This window comes from Mustelus asterias, chromosome 15, assembly GCF_964213995.1.
Source record: "Mustelus asterias chromosome 15, sMusAst1.hap1.1, whole genome shotgun sequence".
Lineage (NCBI taxonomy): Eukaryota > Metazoa > Chordata > Chondrichthyes > Carcharhiniformes > Triakidae > Mustelus > Mustelus asterias.
In genome coordinates, this window is record NC_135815.1 from 42,081,348 (window position 1) to 42,101,984 (window position 20,637).

The 20,637-nt window shown below is 41.2% G+C and overlaps 1 protein-coding gene across 1 annotated transcript in view; it reads right to left on the reverse strand.

Annotated features, from left to right (window-relative positions):
• The window catches only part of ppp2r5a (protein phosphatase 2, regulatory subunit B', alpha isoform), a 165,822-nt gene that overhangs the window by 13,846 nt on the left and 131,339 nt on the right, over positions 1–20,637 (reverse strand). The window contains exons 9-10 of the mRNA XM_078229829.1: positions 12,143–12,193; positions 11,320–11,439 (exon numbers count right to left, since the gene is read on the reverse strand). Coding sequence (XP_078085955.1) covers positions 11,320–11,439; positions 12,143–12,193 — 171 coding nt within the window. The remainder of the gene's footprint in view (positions 1–11,319; positions 11,440–12,142; positions 12,194–20,637) is intronic.

Sequence of the window (20,637 nt, forward strand, 5' to 3'; positions counted from 1 at the left end):
AACTAGATAAAACTTTTTTCTGTACCTGGGGCTGAACTTGTTTGAGGACATATAAATACTGGCCTCTCAGCATGACTGAGCACTGGAGTGCAACTTTGAACAAGAGTACCAAGTGTTAGGCGAGTGAGGGAGTTAGGTGAAGAGGGGAAGGAGGTGCTCCTCTGCTTTTTCTAACTTCTTTATTCTAGAGAAATTGGTTCTTACTCTATTACATGGGAAGAGGATAGTTGTTTGTTGAGCATCTGGTAAGTAGTTAAAATTTATTCTACTCCTAAGATTTAATATAGTATACAAACTGGTGGGAAGATTAATAAAATATATAAAATGAAAATTAATTAATTGAATAAAGTAATTAAGTAGTTAATTAAAACACATTAAGGATGGCAGGACAGGTGCTGTGTCAAGCCTACAGCATGTGGAACCTCCTGGATGCCACTGTAATCCAGGGCAAACATGTCTGAAGTATTTGCAGTTCAAGGAGCTCCTGCGCAAAGTCACTGAGCTGGAGACCGAGTGCACACACCATGATACATCAGCGAAGGGGAAAGGTATCTGGACACCATACCAGGAGGTGGTTACAACCCTTAGGATAGTGTCTTCTAAGTGTCAGTGGTCATGGACAGGAGGGAGTCATTGTAAGTGAGGTAAGTAAGGAACCAAAACCCAGTGCAAGCGTTCAGGATGTCTGCTCAGGGCTGGAGAGGATGTTGGGAATGGTGTGCGCATGTGAGAGGATCCAGTTGATATGGTCCATGTTGTAGGTATGACACAGGCAGGACATTCTGCATATTCAGCACGAGGAACTAGGCACCAAATTAAGAAGCAAAAATTCAAAGGTCATGATAGCTGGATTACTACACGTACAAATTGGCGTTGGGCAAATAAAATTTGATAAATGAATGCATGGCTCAAAGACAAGCATGGGATAAATGGGTTACAGTTTGTTGGGCACTGGTGCCAGCACGCGGGATAGTAGGGGCTGTACCACAGAGATGGTCTATACCTGAACCATGATGGGACAGGTAATCTAATGAGCCACATAACCAGTGATGGAGAGAGGATTTTATGCTAAATAGTGGGGGCAAAGGGATCTAATTGGGGAAGATATGGTAAATCAAAGAGTAGAGACAAGGTAAGAGAGAGATATTAATATGGGAAATGACAGATTTGTACTGTGACTGTCACAGTCTAAAAGTATATCAGCAAATAAGGCTAGAAGTTACAAAAATAACAATGACAAATAAAAGGCTCTGAATCTGAATGCATGGAGCATTTCGATTTGATTTATTGTCACGTGTTGGTATAGTGAAAAGTATTGTTTCTTGCGTTCTATACAAAACATACCTGTACATAGGGAAGGAAAGGAGACAGTGCAGAATGTAGTGTTACAATCATAGCTAGGGTGCAGAGAAAGATCAACTTAATGCGAGGTAGGTCCATTCAAAAGTCTGATTGCAGGGAAGAAACCGTTTATAAATCGGTTGGTACATGATCTTTCTCCCAATGGAAGGCGGCATGTCTGGGGTCCTTGATTATGCTGGCTGCTTTACCGAGGCAGTGGGAAGTATAGGACAGTGTCAATGGATGGGAGGCTGGTTTGAGTGATGGAATGTGCTTCATTCATGACCCTTTGTAGTTTCTTGCATTCTTGGACAGAGCAGGAGCCATACCAAACTGCGATACAACCAGAAAGAATGCTTTCTATGGTGCATCTGTGGAAGTTGGTGAGAGTTGTAGTGAACATGTTAAATTTCCTTAGTCTCCTGAGAAAGTAGAGGCAGGCGTTGGTGGGCTTTCTTAACTATAGTATTGGCATGGAGAGACCAGGACAGGTTGCTGGTGATCTGGACACCTAAAAGCTTGAAGCTCGCGACCATTTCTACTTCGTCCCCAATGATGTAAACAGAGGCATGCCCTCCACTACGCTTCCTGAAGTCGATGATTATCCCTTTCATTTTGTTGACATTGAGGGAGAGATTATTGTCATTACACCAGTTTACCAGATTCTCTATCTGTTTCCAGTACTGTGCCTCATCATTGTTTGAGATCTGACCCACAATGGTGGTGTCATCAGCAAACTTGAAAATAGAGTTGGAGGGGAATTTGTCCGTACAGTCAGAGGTATATAAAGAGTATAGTAAGAGGCTGGGACACAGCCTTGCGGAGCAACGGTGTTGAGGATGATCTTGGAGGTGGTGTTGTTGCCTATCTTTACTGACTGCGGTCTGTGGGTTAGGAAGTCTCGGATCCAGCTGCAGAGGGAGTCGTCGAGCCCCAGGCCACGAAGTTTGGAGATGAGTCTGGTAGGAATAATGGTGTTAAAGACTAAGCTGTAGTCTATGAATTGGAGTCTGACATAGGTGTCTTTGTTATCTAGGTGTTCCAGGGTTTAGGGCCAGGGAGATAGCGTCTGCTGTGGACCTATTGCGGCAAATGGCAAGCTGAAGTGGATCCATTTGAGACAGATGGCTCAAATAGAAATAAATATGGTCCGACTGCCATCACAGAGACATGGCTGCAGAGTGATTGATTACAACCTGAATATTGAAAGCAACGCGACATTTGGGAAGGACAGGAAACTAGGAAAAGATGAAGGCAAGGCTCTGTTAATTCATAGAATCTACGGCACGGAGACAGGCCATTCGGCCCAAACTGGTCCATGCTGACCAAAATGCTCATCTAAACTAACCCCATTTGCCTGCATTTGGCCCATATCCCTCTAATCTTTCCTATCCATGTATCTGTCCAAATGCCTTTTAAATATTGTCAATGTCCCTGCCGCAATCACTTCCTCTGGCAACTCATTCCACATATGTACCATCCTCTGTATAAAAAAGTTGCTCCTCAGGTTCCCATTAATTCTTTCCCCTCTTAACTTAAACCTATACCCTCTAGTTCTCGATTCCCCAACCCAAGCAAAAAGGCTGAGTGCATTCATCCTCCCCATGCCTCTCATGATCTTATACACCTTTATAAGATCACCCCTCGGTCTCCTATACTCCAAAGAAAAAAGTCCTAGCCTGTCCAATCTCTCCCTATAACTCAGTCCCTCGAGTCCTGACAACATCCTTGTAAATCTCTTCTGCACTCTCTCCAGTTTAAAAACATCTTTCCTATAGCAAGGCGACCAAAACTGAACACAATACTTCCAGTGCAGCCTCACCAACGTCCTGTACAACTGCAACATAAAACTGCCCAACTTCTATACTCAATGCCCTGACTGATGAAGGCCAACATGCCAAAAGTCTTCTTCACTGCCCTATCTCCTGTGGCTCCACCTTTAGAGAACCATGCACCTGAACTCCAAGGCCCTACTATCCATTGTGAAAGTTTGACATTGATTTGACTTTCCAAAATGCAAGATCTCACACTTCTCTGTATTTCTCGGCCCAACTGATCAAGATCCTGCTGCAATTTTTGATAACCTTCCTCACTGTCTACAATAACACCTAATTTAGTGCCATCTGCAAACTTACCGATCATGCCTTGTACATTCTCATCCAAATCATTGATTTAGATAACAACCAACAATGGGCCCTGCACTGAACTGAGGCACACCACTAGTCACAGGCCTCAATTCCAACAAGCATCCTTCCACCATTACCCTCTGCTTCCTACCATCAAACCAATTGTATATCCAATTTGCCAGCGCTCCCTGGATTCCACGTGATCTAACGTTCCAGAGCAGCCTACCATGTAGAGCTTTATCAAAGGCCTTACCGATGTCTATAAAGACTATGTCTACTGCCCTGCCCTTATCAACCTTCCTGGTCACTTCAAAGAACTCTAACAAATTCGTAAGGCATGATACTCCCTTGTGCAAAGTCATGCTGACTACTCCTAATCAAACCCTGTCTTTCCAAATGTCTGTATACCTTATCCCTCAGAATCCTCTCTGGTAACTTACCCACCACTTACTAGTTTATAATTCCCAGGTTTTTCTTCGCAGCCCTTCTTAACATTTGCTACCCTCCAATCTTCTGGTACCTCACCCATGGCTAATGATGATGCAAATATCTCAGCCAGGGCTCCCGCAATTTCCTCTCTAGCCTCACACAGTGTTCTTGGATATACCTTGTCAGGGCCAGGAGATTTATCCACCTTCATACATTTTAATATGTCCATCATCTCCTCTACTGTAATGCGAACTGTCCCTAGGATATTGCCACTCACTTTCCCAGGTTCCCAAGTCTTTATGTCTTTCTCCATGGTAAACACAGAGGAGAAATATTCATTGAGAACCATGACCATCTCCTGCAGCTGCACACATATCCACTTGGGTCCTTGAGGGTCCTATTCTCTCTCGAGTTATTCTTTTTCCTTTAATATATTTAAAGAAGCCCTTTGCATTCACCTTAATCCTCTCAGCCAAAGGTACCTCATGCCCCCTTTTTACTCTCCTAATTTCCTTCTCGAGTATGCTCCTGTACACCTCCAGGGAATCCCTTGATCCCAGCTGCTTGAGCCATGCCTCCTCCTTTTTCCTGGCCAAAACCTCAATAAGTTTTGTCATCTAGGGATCCCTACTTCTGCCAGCCTTGCCCTTCACCCTAACAAGAAAATATAGACCCCCTGAACTCGATAGCTATTTCACTTTTAAAGGCCTCCCACTTGCTGGAGGTCCCTTTGCCCTCAAACAAGCTACTCCAATCAAACCTTGCAAGCTCCTGTCTAATTCCATCAAAATTTGCCTTGCCCCAATTTAGAACTTGCGCCTATGGACTAGTTTTGCCCCTTTCCTTAACTATTTTAAAATTAATAGAACAATGGTCACTGGCCCCCAAAGTGGTCTCCCACCGTGGTCACCTCAGTCACTTGCCCTGCCCTATTTCCCAAGAGTAGGTCAAGTTTTGCTGTTTCCCGAGTAGGACCCTTCACATACTGCCTCAGGAAACTTTCCTGAACACACTTAAGAAATTTCACCCCATCTAAACCCTTAACACTACGACAGTCCGAATCTATATGTTAGGAAAATTAAAATCTCCTATTATGACAACCTTACTACTCCTGCAAGTCTCCCTGCATAATTGTTCTTCTAATTCCCATTGACTATTTGGGAGCTTATAGTACAACCCCAATAAAGTCACCATCCCCTTCTTATTTCTTAGTTCCACCCACAAAGCCTCGCTGGATGATCCCTCGGTTATTTCATCTGACTACTGCTGTGATGCTCCTCTTAATCAAAAATGCAACGCCCCCTTCTCTTTCCCACCTAAAGCACCTGTACCCTGGGACATTAAGCTGCCAGTCCTGTCCCTCCCTTAGCCATGTTTCAGTTATGGCTACAACATTCCAGTCCCACATGCCCTGAGTTCATCAGCCTTACCTGTCAGCCCTCTTGTATTGAAATAGATGCAATTTATTCCAACAAGTTTTCTCCACTCCCTGCCATGTTCCTGTCTATCATGTCTATTCAGCTTGCTGTTCCTGAGTTCTGCATCTCTTTTCAGCCCTGCATTTGCTTCCCTGCTGCTGAGGATCCCAACCCACTGCCAATAATGGTATTAACACAACGGAGAGAGATGACCTACATTTAGGAAACTAGGATGTAGAAGTGGTTTGGGCAGAGATGAGAAATAATAGCGTCAAGAAGTCTTTTGTGGGAGAGCATATAGTCCCTCTAACGCTACCCACATAGTAGGAAGGAGTATGAAGGAAGAAATTATGAAAGGTGTGGTGATAATCATGGGGGGCATCAGATGGGCAACGGTAGCCGATATGAGGAATTTATTGAATGTTTTTGAGTGCCTCTAGGTAGCAGCAATCATAAGCTTTTACATTCAATTTGAGAAAGAGAAGAGTGGATCCAAGACTAATATTTTAAATTTAATTAAGGGCAATTATGAGGGCATTAAAGCAGAGCTAGATAAACTTGCAAATTAGATTAAGGGACAATGTTGAAGTCAATAGAGATGCAGTGGCAGACATTTAAAGGGACATTTCAGAATATACAGAATAGACACATTCCAACGAGAAAGAAAAATTCCAAACGAAGGATCTACCATCTGTGGTTAACTACAAAAGTTAAAGACAGGATCAAACTTAAAGAAAAAGCTTATAATTGTACTAGGGCGGGTGTCAGAAGATTGGACCAAATATAAAAAACAACAAAGAATGACTAAAAGATTAATAAGGAAGGAAAAAATAGAGTATGAAAGAAGCTGGCCAGAAATATATAAACAGATAAGAAGAGTTTCTATAGCTATTTTTAGAAAGTGTTAACAAAGTGGGCATTGGTCCTATAGTGAGTCTGGGGAATTAAAAATGGAAAATAAGGAAATGACAGATGAATTGAACAGGTATTATGCATTGGTCTTCACTATAGAGTGTGGGAAGCGAACAGTTATATTTTTTATAATTTTCATAACATTTTCCACAATGTATTTGTACTAACATTTCGTCACCAGATAAATCATGGTTTCAGGTCTTACTTGTGTTGGGGCCTGTTACAATGTTACAAAATGCTGAGATGTGCTGGGACACTCACAGCACGTAATCAGATAACCTTGACAGGAGACCACTGACTTTTAAACAGTGCATGATTAGAGGTCAAAATGAATTAGTGTCAGCCACCTCTGTAAATGTGTTTAATTAACCAATGAATGTAAATTGGCATTCTCTGGAGTAATGTATAATAATGACTCTGTGAGACAGAAAAGAAGAAGATTGGTAGCATCATATAAGAAAGATGTCTCACAACACCAGGTTAAAGTCCAACAGGTTTATTTGGCAGCACAAGCCACTAGTTTTCGGAGCGCGGCCCCTTCAGGTGAGTGGGAGTTCTGTTCACAAACAGGGCATATAAAGACACAAACTCAATTTACAAAATAATGGTTGGAATGCAAGTCTTTACAGGTAATCAAGTCTTAAAGGTACAGACAATGTGAGTGGAGAGGGGGTTAAGCACAGGTTAGAGAGATGTGTATCGTCTCCAGCCAGGACAGTCAGTGAGATTTTGCAAGCCCAGGCAAGTCTTGGGGGTTACAGATAGTGTGACATGAACCCAAGATCCCGGTGAGGCCGTCCTCATGTGTGCGGAACTTGGCTATCAGTCTCTGCTCAGCGACGCTGCGCTGTCGCGTGTCGTGAAGGCTGCCTTGGAGAACGCTTACCCGAAGATCAGAGACCAAATGCCCGTGACCGCTGAAGTGTTCCCCAACAGGAAGAGAACACTCTTGCCTGGTGATTGTCAAGCGGTGCTCATTCATCTGTTGTCGTAGCGTCTGCATGGTCTCCCCAATGTATCATGCCTCGGGACATCCTTTCCTGCAGTGTATCAGGTAGACAACGTTGGCCGAGTTGCAAGAGTATGTACCGTGTGCCTGGTGGATGGTGTTCTCTGGCTGATGAGATGATGGCATCCGTGTCGATGATCTGCATGTCTTGCAGAGGTTGCTGTGGCAGGGTTGTGTGGTGTCGTGGTCACTGTTCTTCTGAAGGCTGGGTAGTTTGCTGCAGACAATGGTCTGTTTGAGGTTGTGCGGTTGTTTGAAGGCAAGAAGTGGGGGTGTGGGGATGGCCTTGGCGAGGTGTTCGTCTTCATCAATGACATGTTGAAGGCTCCGGAGAAGATGTCGCAGCTTCTCCGCTCCGGGGAAGTACTGGACGACGAAGGGTACTCTGTCAGCCGTGTCCCGTGTTTGTCTTCTGAGGAGGTCGGTGCGGTTTTTTGCTGTGGCGCGTTGGAACTGTTGATCGATGAGTCGAGCACCATATCCTGTTCTTATGAGGGCATCTTTCAGCGTCTGGAGGTGTCTGTTGCGATCCTCCTCATCTGAGCAGATCCTGTGTATACAGAGGGCTTGTCCGTAGGGGATGGCTTCTTTAACGTGTTTAGGGTGGAAGTTGGAGAAGTGGAACATCGTGAGGTTATCCGAGGGCTTGCGGTACAGTGAAGTGCTGAGGTGACCATCCTTGATGGAGATGCGTGTCCAAGAATGCAACCATTTCCGGAGAGTAGTCCACGGTGAGTCTGATGGTGGGATGGAACTTGTTGATGTGAGAACACCATCCACCAGGTACACGGTACATACACTTGCAACTCGGCCAACGTTGTCTATCTGATACGCTGCAGGAAAGGATGTCCCGAGGCATGGTACATTGGGGAGATCATGCAGATGCTACGACAACGGATGAATGAATACCGCTCAACAATCACCAGGCAAGAGAGTGTTCTCTTCCTGTTGGGGAACATTTAAGCGGTCACGGGCATTCGGCTTCTGATCTTCGGGTAAGCGTTCTCCAAGGCGGCTTTCACGACACACGACAACACAGAGTCACTGAGCAGAGACTGATAGCCAAGTTCCGCACACGAGGATAGCCTCAACCAGGATCTTGGGTTCATGTCACACTATCTGTAACCCCCACGACTTGCCTGGGCTTGCAAAATCTCACTGACTGTCCTGACTGGAGACAATACACATCTCTTTAACCCTCTCTCCACTCACAATGCCTATACCTTGAAGACTTGATTACCTGTAAAGGCTTGCATTCCAACCATTATTTTGTAAATTGAGTTTGTGTCTTTATATGCCCTGTTTGTGAATAGAACTCCCATTCACCTGAAGGGGCAACGCTCTGAAAACTAGTGGCTTTTGCTACCAAATAAACCTGTTGGACTTTAACCTGGTGTTGTGAGACTTCTTACTGTGTTTACCCCAGTCCAATGCCGGCATCTCCACATCATGAACATCATATAAGACAGAGAAGGAACTCCTAATAAACTCATACGCTTGTACCAGACCACTAGTGGTCGGCAAATTCCTGAACCTAACAATTTTGGCATAGTCGAGCTGGATCACCGATCGGGATTTCAACATGAGGAGCACCGACGGACCCATCGGCGCCAAGAGGTAAGAACCCTTCTTAACAAAGGTTCTTTTCTGTTATGCGACTCTAAATCAGCCACCTGCGCGCTTCCATATTTGTCTGACACCTGGTCTTGACGTTCCGGCGTGAGTCCCCCATTGCGTGCACTCCCTAGGCTAAAGGTTAGCCCATGGTCATTTTTTGACCCCAACCAGCTCGAAACCCCACTACTATTCGGAGTTGAAGATGGCAGGAAAAATTACTAAAAATCATTTACCTACTACAGAGAAAGGCCGCAGTGCCCCTCCGAATGTAACAGAGCAAGAGATGATGCGACAACTGAAAGAGTTTGGAGAACAGCCATTCGTTTTTTTATAGAAAACGTTGATCAAAATTGAACAAAAGTATCGAGCCTCCAAGGGACAATGGACCTTGGACGATATTAGACGAGCATGGGGATAATCTAAGAAGAGATTACCCAGCAAGGACCATATTCGCTGGTCCTTCGCCATGGTGAATCAACTCAAACAACGAAATGAAACTATCAGACGTACGGAGTCGGACCGAAAGATTAAGTGGCTCCAGGATCAATTAGCCGCAGTTTGTACCTCTGAAGGAGGAAAAACAGAAATGTCAGAAACTTGCAGACGAGATTGCGATCCTGAAACACAGCAAGCCCCCATCAATACCTATCCCTAGAATGTACCCTATTTTGGAACGGATAGAACAACAAGTGTGGGCACGACACCTGAGGGAAGCTTTTGAAGGTGACGAGTCTTCTTTGGAGGAGGAGGACTCTGAGAATGAGGGAGAGAAAGACACACCCAAGAACCTTTTCCCCCTGAAAAATGTGAAGATCAAGTCCGAGAGAACAACGGATGCAGGAGGGATCAGTCGTACCCGGAACAAATATGGTAACATGGCAGTCCATATACCGGGCGACCCAAAAAAGATTGATAAATGGACTAAAGAAATATCTCACCCTAAGAAAACTGGAGCAAAGACGTGGGACGCTTTGAATGCCTAAAAGAAATTTATGGACTTCAACCCGTTGGATGATGTACAGAAATTACCCTTCATGGTTTCAGAGAGGCAAAGTGGAACATTAATGACTGATGTTTTGGCAGGACTGGGTGATGATAGACAAAACCTCGATGGGGGATGGAGCCAGATCTGATTGCGGTGCATGGTGTACACACCAAGCAAAATGGACTGGAGTAAAATAGCGTTGTGTCAACAGAAAGCGATTGAAGTAGTATCTGATTATGAAGAATGGTTCAGGATGACTTGACTCGAGCACTCGACATTCAGGAAGTAACAGCGGAAAACATAGATACAAGTACGCTGATGCCATTAAAGTCGGTATTTGTGGCGACCTGAAGCTGGAATTATCTAAAACGCTGAAGGTTAACAAACCTGATTGGGAAGGCGGCGGCACCACTTATACTCAACTGGTTACATACATTAGTCAATTAGAAGAGGGATGACTGTGAATGTTAAAACCGTGCAAGTGACAGTGTGTTCGTCCAATGACGGACGCCAAGGTCGGTGTCATAATTGTGGAAAGGAAGGCCATTGGACAAAAACATGTCAAGCACGGGGACGAGACCGAGGAAGGCAGAACGGGAATCCCGTGAAGAATGCTAAAGGTGAACCAGACGGATTAGTAGAGCAACTCAAGCAGCTCACAGCCAGGATACAGGCAACAGAGTTTTGGGATAAAGTTAGGTTTAAGAAAGATGGGAGGCTGGCCAGTAGGACACTGGAAAGATCCAACAAAGAGGTAACAAGGACATGAATGAGGATTTCAGCTGAAGGGCAGAAGTTAGGCGATGTTATAAAGGTGGAGATAAGGCAGCCTTAATGATGGTGTAGATAGGTGATTAGAAGCTCATCTCAGGGTCAAATATGACACCAAGACTGCAAGTAATCTGACTCAGGCTCAAGTAGTTGCAAGGGAGAGGGATGAAGAGGAGAGTTTGTGGCAGAAACTAAAGACAATGGCTTCTGTCTTCCCAATATTTAGTTGGAATAAATTTCTATTTAACTGATACTACATGTCAGATAAGGAGGTTGAGAGAGGGAGTGATACCATTAACATTGAAGTTTATTACAGCATTGATAGTATATGCATTATTTATCTATTATAGGTATCCTATCTTAGAAAGCCCTCAGATTTATAATATCCTTTGCTGGATAAGTTAATTTCACAAAAATACTTGAGAACAAATTCTAATACTTTAAAAAAAAAAACACAATTTTTCATATGGTTCAGGATTCTTGTTTGGTTGCTAGTATCATAGAAGTTAGTGACATCTTGTGCACTATTCAATTATCCTAATATTTTCCTGGAAATCAGTCTTTGGGAGTCCAGTGGAAAAGTTCATAATGATCTATTTAATGAACATCGTTCATTATCACAACAGGGAAATGACTATGATTTACAGACACATATCAGAACTGTGCAATGATAATTATTACAGTTGTGCTCATCAGGTACAAACTACTCACCTGGAAGTGCGGATTTGACACACACTTAGCTATTTGCTTGAATAAAGGTTCTTGGATCTTTTTGAACTGAGAAGGTTCTATCACGTCCAAAATTTCTTCTACTTCACCCAAATACATAACCTAAGAGCAGCAATTAGAGTTGCACTGATCAGTCATAGATAAATTTGTCAAACTCAAAAATGTTTATTCACTCTCTATTGTGTAGAATAGGAGATCAATTTTACAACTCAGAGTAATTCTTATCTAAAACTATTTTACTTTTAAAAGAATGGTCTGGGGCACAACAAAGGCCATGACAAGTCCACCACCACTTTCTTAGGTCAGCAATAAACATGGTTTCGCCAGAAATGTCCAAATCTTGAAAAGAATTAAGGAAATAATAATATTGCAACCAATTAAAAATATTTATGAAAGTTGTATATCCCACTAACAAAATTCTGGATGAGTTCCCTTACTGCATGCCAGGATGGGAACATAGAGGCCAATTATAACATTTATATTGCTGTGACCATCCACTTCCAGCCTTCCACAATGAACTCAGCACAGATGAGCATCAAGCCTGGAACGCTCATTGTCAAGTTCAACACCACACCACAAAAAATATTTATCCAACCAGCCATTTGAGAACCTTTTAGAATGATTTTCTTAAAATAGCTTCATTTCACTGATGACAAAGTCCTGCTTATACTAATAAGCTCAAAAATTAGGCAAATTTAGAGTAGGCCACAGAAGGACAGCAATTAATTTCAAAATCATACATAACAGGAATATATTCATGTGATAGAGAAAAAGTTTAGGTTAGAGGGGAAAGCAAAGAACTTACCTCTTTTTGACTGACAGTTTTTGGCCAGAATTTTAATAAGCCTCTAATGACCTACAATAAACCAAAAAAATGTTGGCATTAAGTATAACATTATAAATTAAGATACACTTTAATTCACAACATAACGAATCACAAGAGAATTACAATACTTCCCTTTATTCCTACATAGATTGATAAAAGTCTTATTTAGTTGTGCAACGATTCCTGCACCTTTTAAGTTCAAAAACAGATCACTGAACATTAAACAAATATGATACAAATAAGAATATATTTTATCAAGTTATTCCAGTTTGTAAATCCATGTCAAAGAAGAATATTTACAAGTACAATTATAAAGAAATTCAATTATTGGAAAAATAAATTTGGACACACATTATCACCTTTATATACAACCTTGCTTTGTCAATTTTAGTCTATGTCAATTATAATTTGTAGTAATTAACAATTACAAAATTAGTGTAAAACCAGATTATTGGTCTCATTATTGAATGAAAGATGCTGCCCCTATTGTGTGGGATCATTCATAAAGGGTTAAATCCAAGAGATGAATGAGCTCCTGACTATTTTTTCAAGATCAAAGTAAACCATTCTTCGGAAACAGGGCGTCAACAATTTGGTCTGCACTAAACAATACTTGCTGTTTCATTGCCAAGGACCACTCCCTATGAACCAGTTGAACACTGTGATTTAATATGCACAACATCTAGCAATCTAGCATTGCCCAACATTGATCATTCTAGAAATGTCACAAGCACTTATGTTCTTGTCTTCAGAATAGAGAATAGTCATTCCGCCCATGCAACTTGGGCTATGACCTAGAATTCTATTTTACCTAAACATAAAAACAGCAGCAACCGAGCAACATTGCCAATTTATTTCAAGTTCCTTCGTTCAAAATATAAAACAAGATGTAATGATTCACTAACCATGGAACAGGGAGTTTGGAGAATCTCTAATTTAAATGTGAGGCCATACAACAAAAGCTTGGATTTACATCGCAGCTTTAATGTTGCAAAATGTCCCATGGTGTTTCATAGGAGCATCAACAAACAAAATCTGACACTAAGCCACATCAGGATACAGTGGGATAGCTAATCAAAAGATTGGTCAAAGTTTTAACGGGCAGCTTAAGAGCAGATGAGATGCGCAGAGCTATTTATTTGAACACCTCCACATTGTCTAGCAGGACAGGGCAAGGATGATTGAACATGTAAAAAGTTGCATTATTTCTCTGCCTGGGATGAAGCAGGTTAAACATCCCTTCCTCCTCCAAACAGCAACTTTCCCAAAAACAGTCCCCAACCACCGGCAGAAGCTGAACATTGTGAATTGCTCCCTTCTTGGCAAAGGCTCACAGCATAGCGCCTGAGCAGCTGGCTCAAAAAGCAGCTCACTTATCAATTAAACCTGTTTTACCACCCATTTGTAATTTTCCTTAAGCTTGTGAGGTTACAAAATGACTGGCATTCTCAGCCAATTTGATTAGAGCAGTGTGGCTCAATAGAAATTGCTGACAAGCTGCAGGTGTGGCTATGTTGACACCAATTTAGCCAAAAGCAATAACTTCACTCAAAAACATTCTACGTAAACTTAATACAGATGAATGTATTTCACATGCATATTTGAATAACACCCACTCGCCTTTTCATCTGACTATTTTACCTACAACCGTGCAAAAATACTCAGGGTTCACACTGACACAGCATACATATATTGGGATCACATGACTGAGTGCCCTATCATCTAATTTTTTAATTTAATCAAAAATGCAATTAGGGATACCTGGATTCCCAATTTGCCATATGTGACTTGAGGTCAATGAACAACTGGTTATGTAACCAAACAAATATTTTGGAGGGCCATCCAGAAATTAACCCCTTAGTATAAGTTAATTTCTCCAGTGAATCCACATCTTGCATTTCTAGCACTAATTCTTTGCAAGTACCAGTGGATAATTTCCACAGCAGTCTAGTTCATGCATTTTAGAATACTAAAAACCAATACTAATACTGCAAAGGTTAAGGGGCCCCGACAACATTCTGGAAATAATAGTGCAGACTGGTGCTCCAGAACTAACCATGCCCATTGCCAAGCTGTCTCAGTACAGCTACAACGCTGGTATCTATCGAGCAATGTGGAAAATTGCCCAGTAAGTCCAGTCAACAAAAAGCAGGACAAGTCCAACTCGGCCATTTATCATCTCATCAGCCTACACTTGATCATCAGCAAGTGATGGAAGGTGTCATCAACAATGCTATCAATTGGCACTGAGTTTTTAGTTTGTTTATTTGCGTCACAAGCAAGCTTACATTAACACTGCAATGAAGTTTCTGTGAAAATCCCCTAGTCACCACACTCCAGCGCCTGTTCGGATACGCTGAGGGCTGCATATAGACACTTAGGCATTCAGTGTCCATATGCAGCAAGAACTGGACAATATCCAGGCTTAGTTGATAAGTAGCAAATAACATTCATGCCACACAAGTGCCAGACAATGACCATCTCCAGAGAGAGAATGTAATCATCTCTCCTGACATTCAATGCCATTACCATCACTGAATTCCCCCATTCTCGGGATACCATTGACAGGAAACAGAACTGGACCAGCTATATCAAAACTGTGGCTACCACAGCAGGTCAAAGACTAGGATTTTAGCGGCGAGCAACTCATCTCCTGACTTCCCAAAGCCTGTTCTCCACCTACAGTACAATCAGGAGTGTGATAGACTATTCTCCATTTACCTGGCTGAAAGCAACTCCAATAACACTCAAGAATCTCAACGCTATCCAGGTCAAAGTAGTCCACTTGATTGCCACCCTATTCATCACTTTAAGTATTCATTCCCTCCACCACCAATGGACAGTGGTAATAGCGTGTGCCATCAACAGGATGCACTGCAGCAACTCACCAAGACTCCGGAGGCAGCAACCTCCAAACCACAACTTATATCGCCTAGATGGATAAGGGCAGCAGATACAAGGGAACAACATGACTTGCAAGTTCCCCTCCAAGTTACATATCATATTCACTTGGAACTATATCAATTCCTTCAGCGACACGGGGTCAAAATCCTGAAACTCCCTTCGTAACAGCACTTTTAATATACCTACACTACATGGACTGCAGAGGTTTAAAAAGGCAGCTCATCATCGCCTTTGAGACAATTAGGGATGGATAATAAATGTTGGCCTACCAAGCAACACCCACAATCTATTAACAAATAAAAATAATGTAGTTTTAAGAATTAAAGTTTAACTGCAAAAGATGAGGTAAATGTATCATAAATAAACTGGGAAATTATTACCCTTAAAAGGTTAGAAAAGAGATACAGCTATAAAACATCAAATGGATAAACCTAAACAATGCATCACCCAACTGAAAACAGAAATTGAAATCAAAACAGAAACTAAAATCAATACATAAAAGGGAAACTTAAAAAGAAAATTGACCCTCCCAGTTTCTAAGGAAACAAAAACTGAACTTGAAGTGTGGAAGCCAAAACTTCTGCGCAATCTGAATCAGATTGAGGCTATCAATAGGAATGCAGAGCCATCCAAGCTCAGTTGTTGCAGCTTGGAACTGATGTGTGCAGTTTACAGCTCAGAGAAGATGGCCAAAGTAAATGATGATTATATAGACCTGCACTGCAGGCAGAGTAAAAAACTAATTTCATCATTCATTGTGCGGAATGCAGGTGAGGGAACAGAAACTGAATTTTGCTTCGTGTGAAACTAGTGGAAGAATCTACTCTAGTCTTGTGACAAAGAACGCAACCAGCAGATTAGCTTAGAAATATTGGAAAAGTAATCAGGGTGGCACAGTGGTTAGCACTGCTGCTTCACAGCGCCAGGGACCCAGGTTCAATTCCCGGCTTGGGTCACTATGTGTGGAATTTGCACGTTCTCCCCATGTCTGCGTGGGTTTTCTCTGGGTGCTCCTGTTTCCTCCCACAATCCAAACATGTGCAGGTGAGGTTGATTGGGCATGGTAAATTGCCCCTTAGTGTTGGGAGGACAAACAGGGTAAATATGTGGGGTACGGGGAGAGGGTCTGAGTGGGATTGTGGTCGGTGCAGACTTGATGGGCCGAATGGCCTCCTTCTGCACTGTAGGGATTCTATGAACAAGGGACTGTGGTATTTATATTCAAGAAATGGTAAATTAAAGTTTTACCTTTCAGAATAACTGAGCCAAGGAGAATTTAAACAATAGTTTCTAGAGGACTGTTCCCTGTAGAAGTCAGATATCATAACAAATGAGAGAATTGCTGGAGGAAACAAAAAGAAACTTAAGGGCCTGACATATGTGGGTATAAGCTATAATGTTTACTTAATTTAAAAAAAAAATTGTTCCATATGCAATAAAGTTTTCTTGTGGTATAAAACAAGATGTTTGATTTTCTCTTTAAATGTTAACAGTCCCTAACTGGATCACAACAAGATACATACAATCTTTAGGTGTGGGGTTGAAACAGTTGAGCATCTCACACTTAACACACAAAATTCAGGTCCTATATGCATAAATACCTTCAAGGCTTTTCCACTAAGTGGCGTCATTGATCTTTCTGCCCATGTTCCACCATTTCATTGCGTTGCCAATGACATTCCCATTTTTGAATTTTAAGAACTAGTTTCTCTACCAGATCATGAGCTTGAATGGCTGTACCTGCACTCAAATGGACTTCAGATACGTATTGCAAATTGGTCATTACAAGTCTAGCTTGTTTCAGCGGTAGAACTTGCCACCGAATCAAAGGTCCTAAGAACACAATCCCAATTAACATCTAGTGCAGGACTGAAGGGGGACTGGATTATTGAAAGTACAGGTGTTTTGAACTGCATGTTAAACTGAAGACGGTGTACCTGGATGGAAAACATGCTTTGTCAGGTGGTATAAAATTGCACTTCTTCCACATTAAAACAGGGAGGTGCCCAGTCAACAATCATTCCTTGACCAATACCACAAGGTCATTTATCTCACCTGTGTGTGAATTTGCTCATGTTTTGCTACATAAATGACAGCCATATTTACCTATGAAAACAACAGTGACTACCATCAAAATGTAATAGTTTAGCTGAAAAGCATGAGGGTGCTTCGTTTTCTCTTCATTCTTGAAGATGTATTTCACTACACTTCCTTCCACTGTTGCTGCTACTTGAGGTGATCTTTCTATTTCTCAGTTAATGTTGCTCCTTTGTGGCATCTGGTTTAAGCATGTCTAATAGGCCTGCCCATTCTTTGTCCTTTTCCATTCCTGCTAAAAAGACTAACTTTAGTTCAAAATCCTCTTATACTCATTATAAATAGTGCTGTTTATATTGTAGTCACACCAACGTGTATTTATACAGTACCTTACAACACAATAAAATCTCAAGGTGATTCACAGTAGAGTAATTTAACATAATTTGATATCATGCAATAAAAGGAGATATTAGGGCAGATGACAAAAGCTTGGTTGAAGATGTATGATTTATGGAGCATCTTAAAGGATGCAATCAGGAGGAAGTGAGGCAGACAAGTTCAGTGAGGGAATTCCAGAGTTTAGGGCCTGAGTAGTTGATGGCACAGCTGCCAATGGTGAAATGGTTAAGTGCAGAATGTTCAAGAGGTCGAAAATGGAGAAACATAGATATCATGGAGGTATGTAGGACTGGAGGAGATTACAGAGATAGGGAGGAATGAGATCATGGAGAGATTTGAAAACAAGGATGAGGATTTTATAACTGAGGCATTGCTTAACCAGGAGGCACTGCAACTTGAGTGTGCACAGGAGTGATAGTTAAATTAAGACTTGGTGTGCATTATTATACGGCAGCAGAATTTGAATCTTTTAAGTTTATGGAGGCGAGAACATGGGAAGCTGAAGAGGTGTGAACATAGAACATTACAGCGCAGTACAGGCCCTCGATGTTGCGCCGACCAGTGAAACCAATCTAAAGCCCCTCTAATCTACGCTATTCCAATATCATCCGTGTGTGCATTTGAATAGAAAGGTTAAACAGCTTCCTTTTGGTCTATAGACATTTTTAAGAGCTGCGAGTTATGACTTACAAGCAGATATTACACATGCTCTGCATCACTTTCATATGCAAGCCTTTTCTCCTTATAACTTGACGTGCACAACATCTGACCATGCATGGGTTAGTTGAATAGAATACCCTTGTTTCCATAATTTATTTGATGGAATTGTCATAAGTCTTATGTTCTCCTATGTTTCGGTTTGCAGAAGAACAATTACATCAGACACAGACGAGGTAATGATCCATTAATCAGGCTTATTAAAAGACATATTTATAGAGTTGCGCAAAAAAAAAAAATCAATACATATTTTATTTAACTTGGAGCTTCTCAATTTGACAAAATAATTCACATTTGCTAAGTTGCCTAACAACAAGGAGTTCAGAACAGCATCTGTAATACAAACTCCTTCATGGAGGTCCCCTTATGTGCACAGCTCTACACAGTCCAAAATTAGTAGGATCAGAATTGGACTAATGATCGATTACCCAGGAAACAAAGTCTACATTCGGATTCCCTCATGGCCTTAACAGCAACTAACATATTTGAAGAGAATTCTGCCTTTTGAAGCTGCACAGCCAAAGGGAGAGAGCAACCTGCAGCAGGAAAAAAAGGAATGGAAAAATGTATTCTTCAACAGGAAAGTGAACATGCCTTCACCCAAACGAGTACGTACTGTATTGGGTAGTCAAGACTGTTGCGGATATCTTCTGACAATCTTGCCTTCATTACATTATGCAAAGAAACTCCAATTAAATCCAAATATACCAAGGTGGAATAGTAAAATTGACTAGAGTAGCAAGGGTGGAAAAAACTGAACTTATTACCTCTGGCTGCCTCTAAGTGCATCCAAAGGAGCTACTGTCTCTAACTATTATCTTAAAGATGAAGCCAGATCTTTAGAGAAGCTATCTTACAGAAAACTATTGAAAATGGTTTTGTTTATTGTTTTGGAAAAGTTGTACACTTATTACCTGTGCTGAGCTCAAGTCATGCTGTATTATTGCAGGTAGAGAGATTTTTTTAAAATGGGCAATGTTCATTGGGCTGCTCTCAAATCTTCCATTGACAGCCACCAGTTTTGGAGTAATGTATGAAGGTACAAAATTGGATGGAGAGATGAATATACCAGCAGACAAAAAGAGTGGAAAAGTGGTGCAATCCCCTACAGGGGAATGGGCATTCCTCTGGCAAATATACCACGAACTGGAATAGTACAACTGCATCAGAGTAAAGAGTGTGCAGAAAAACACACCTATTGCTTCTGCCTGGCTCCATGGAAGGGTACTAATACTTTGCCCCTTGTTAATTCTAATCGTATTCCTAAACTTAGTAACGGATACTCTATTTCTACCAATGTTCTCAATTACTTGCTCTTCTGTAGCACCAGATAATTCAGATAATTAACTTTATCAATAGGATATCAGAACATTTTAAAGACTAGCATTTCAAATGTGGACACTAAGTCTGTTCAAAATATGGGAAATACCTAATGTCACAATTACTGGCACAAATTTTGTCTTTCAAAACTCCCATTGTGTCTTGAGAGTGAATTTCAAGTTATACAACATTTGAATGAAATATTGATAGGGCTGGAAGCAATTTGAGGCAATAATTCAAGTATATTACACAATAACCATACCAGCACATGTAAGTTGTTAGCGTGAATCAGTTTAACCCTACAATTAATTGAATACAATACACTAAATACTTCTACAGAAAAGAACCTCTATTGAAACTTTTTCTCACTGATGGAATTCAGGTTATTATTACCTCATATCTATTACTCATCATTCAGCCTCCTCTTACCTTGCCTAACTCATCCTTTATCTCCTTGATCCTCAGTGGTTTATACAATGACTAACAATAACTGCAGAAAAGTACTCTTTTATGTACTATGTTCTCTTGATTAAACTACGCAAGCTGAAATCCTGGAGATGTTCAAATGTTACATGGCCTCTCAATTCTGCAGCAACTTCATAAGGGGTTTGAATTTTTCCAGACCTGAAATCTATGTGAAACAGAGCAACAGACTAAGCATAGTTACTCAACTGTCCAATAATTCAATTACATTTATTTTTTAAAAAATCACAGTTTAAACATGGTCCAAGAAGAAATGCAACCAGTTCACTTCTGAAAAATTGAAGCTCCAAATTGCAAGAGTAAATAATGATGTAAAGCCAGATTGAAAGAGGAAAGAAACTCCTCTCCCATTTAGAGATTGTAATGGTCAATACAAATCTGTAAATGTAATCCTCTGATTTATAACATAATTAATCAAGTCAAATCAAAACTTTCATAAAACATAACTACTGTAATGCACTATAACCTTAGTCCTTGGACATAATTAAAACAAAATACTTTTAATACAAGCAGCTAAAATGAAAATCTTAAAGGATTTTGAGTGGTAACAGCAAGTTAATGCATACCACCTTGAATGAAAGCTTTTTTTGTCTGAGATACAAACTTAGAAAGGG